Source organism: Tachyglossus aculeatus, chromosome Y4 (genome assembly GCF_015852505.1).
Source record: "Tachyglossus aculeatus isolate mTacAcu1 chromosome Y4, mTacAcu1.pri, whole genome shotgun sequence".
NCBI lineage: Eukaryota > Metazoa > Chordata > Mammalia > Monotremata > Tachyglossidae > Tachyglossus > Tachyglossus aculeatus.
The window spans coordinates 10,690,647-10,693,589 of NC_052096.1; the positions used below are offsets into that span (position 1 = coordinate 10,690,647).

The 2,943-nt window shown below is 54.8% G+C and overlaps 1 protein-coding gene across 1 annotated transcript; it reads right to left on the minus strand.

Annotated features, from left to right (window-relative positions):
- On the minus strand, positions 1 to 264 carry LOC119946821 (late cornified envelope protein 2D-like). The gene has a single exon (XM_038768282.1). It carries the CDS (start codon positions 262 to 264, stop codon positions 1 to 3), a length of 264 nt encoding a protein of 87 aa, XP_038624210.1.
- Between the last annotated feature and the right edge of the window lie 2,679 nt (positions 265 to 2,943).

Consider the following 2,943-nt stretch of genomic DNA (forward strand, 5'->3'; position numbering starts at 1 on the left):
TTAGCAGCAGTCGGAGTTGTCATCGCAGCATTCGGGGCTCTGGTGCCGGCGGTGGTGGAAGAGATGGGGCCGGTGGTGATGGTGGTGTGACAGGCAGCAGCCCCCTGAGCTGGAACCGCAGCAGCCCCCAGAGCTGGGGCCGCAGCACGAGGACGGAGCCGGGCACGGGGCCGGGCACTTAGGAGGGCACTTGGGCGGCGGCTGACACTTCTGGGGGAACTGGGGCGGGGGCGGGCACTGCTTCTGGTTCTGCTGGCAGGACATCTCGCTGCTCGACGGGTCGGGAAGCCTGGAAGTCAACCCAGACCGCCCGCACACGTCTCAGCTCCCGGCTCCGTCTGACCGGCCCCGGGACCCCGGCCCGGACCTGGACAGACCCCGCGTGGCAGGAGGGATCCCCAAGGGCCAGGGCCGGGGACAGAGTGTCCACCCCGTCCATCCACCCGCCTCCATTTCGGGGAGGGGGGCAAACGAACCCGCTCCTCCTGGGCGTCTACCTCCCCCATCTCTGTACCTCTGATATTGTCTCGTTCTCCCTCTCTTGGTCTCTCGTTTTGTCTCCCTCTCTATCTCTCTCCCTCTGATTTTATCCATATTTAGGCCTCTTTCTCATCTCTCCATCTTACTACCGCTACCTCTGACCTCTCCCTTTCTCTCTTCCTCTCCATTTCTTTGTCTCTCTCTCCATAGTTCTGTCTCTCTCCATCTTCTCTCTACCCTATATAGTATCTCTGTCTCACTGTCTCTGTCTCTCTGTCTCCATCTCTGTCCTCCCTGTTTCTCTGGCTTTATCCGTAAACCTCTTCCCTACGAGTCATTCTGGACCTGTCTTCTTCTCCCTCATCTTCTCATTCTCCTCCTGCCCCAAACTCCTCCATTCTCCCTTCTGTCTTTGCTGACCTTTCCACCTCAGTTCTCCCCTCAATCGCCCCTCTCCTCCCCCCAGTTCCCCAGGGGCACTCACCCAATAGAGAGATCGATCGACCGGCAGTGAGAGATCCCCAAGACGGAGGCTGCTCTGGAGATGGTGAAGACAGCCCTGGCCCAGAGTCCTTTTATCCTCCTCCAGGCTGGGCCTCGTGGAGTGACTGTGTCACAGCCTGGGGACCTGAATCACGGCCTTCGTGCCATGGAGACGACTCCCCTCATTCCCCGGCTAGTTTCCACCACTGTGAGGGTGGGGGCGTTGCCTTGTGAGCCCTGGACTCACACCCTGACCCTCCAGGAAAGGGCAGATTTCAGAGGTGCTATGCCAGGATTCATTCATTCAATTAATCGTATTTATTGAGCACTTACTGTGTGCAGAGCACTGTACTAAGTACTTTGGAAGTACAAGTTGACAACATATAGAGACGGTCCCTACCCAACAACGGGCTCACAGTCTAGAAGGGGGAGACAGACAACAAAACAAAACATTAACAAAATAAAATAAATAGAATAGTAAATATGTACAAGTAAAATAAATGGAGTAATAAATCCGTACAAAAATATATGCAGGTGCTGTGGGGAGGGAAAGGAGGTAGGGCGGGAGGATGGGGAGTAGGAGAGGAAGGAGAGGGCTCAGTCTGGGAAGGCCTACTGGAGGAGGTGAGCTCTCAGTAGGGCTTTGAAGGGAGGAAGGGAGCTAGCTTGCTGGATGTGCATAGGGAGGGCATTCCAGGCCAGGGGGAGAACGTGGGCCGGGGGTCGATGGTGGGACAGGTGAGAACGAGGCACAGTGAGGAGGTTAGTGGCAGAGGAACCAAGGATGCGGGCTGGGCTAGAGAAGGAAAGAAGGGAGGTGAGGTAGGAGGGGGTGAGGTGATGGACAGCCTTGAAGCCGAAAGTGAGGAGTTTTTGCTTTATGCATGGGTTGACTGGTAGCCACTGGAGATTTTTGAGGAGGGGAGTAACATATCCAGAGAGTTTCTGCCAAAGATGATCTGGGCAGCAGCATGAAGTGTAGATTGAAGTGGGGAGAGACAGGAGGAGGGGAGATCAGAGAGGAGGCTGATGCCTCCAGTTGGGATAGGATGAGAGATTGAACCAGTGGGGTAGCAGTTTGGATGGAGAGGAAAGGGTGGATCTTGGTGATGTTGTGGAGGTGAGACTGGCGGGTTTTGGTGATGGATTGGATGTGAGGGGTGAACAAGAGAGCAGAGTCGAGGATGACACGAAGGTTGCGGGCTTGTGAGATGGGAAGGATGGTAGTGCCGTCAACAGTGATGGGAAAGTCAGGGAGAGGGTAGGGTTTGGGAGGGAAGATAAGAAGTTCAGTCTTGGACATATTGAGTTTTAGATAGCAGGCAGACATCCACATGGAGATGTCTTGAAGGCAGGAGGAGACACATCGCGGTGACATGGTTCCCTTCATGAGTCAGGATTCGGGATTTGGAGTGGAACGGGATGTGTCCAGGGCTATGTGAGATTGGATCCCCTTTTCTCATTTTCAGGGGGAGGAAGGGGACAGGAGATGCACGAGGGGTTCAAATGCATGCTAGGATTTCCACGTGCATGCTCAGGGCTTACTCTGCACATGCTCATGACTGGCTACACGCATGTTGAGCCATCCAGCTGGAGTGTGTAGAGTGCTGAAGACATTCCACATGCCACAGGGACTCTAGAGGAGTGAGTGTGAGTCTTCGATTAAGCAAGCATGTGTAAGATTGACCCACCCCGCATCCGGGGGATTCCCTTGGCTAACACTGCTCCCCCGGGAACTTGCCTGCCTTGGCTTTTAGCTTTCCACTCCCTGCAGTAGCAGCCAGGCACATTCCCATCAGATTGATGGTGGTCTCGACACCCTCGCCCCCAACTCCTGCTGGAATATTTCCCGCCCCTCTCCCCAAGACCAGCTGGGAGTGTCACCACCACCATCCAGTGACTTCGAATAGCGGTAATAATATTATGGCATTTGTTAAGTGCTTATTGTGTACAGTACTAAGCGCTGGAGTGGATAAAGGA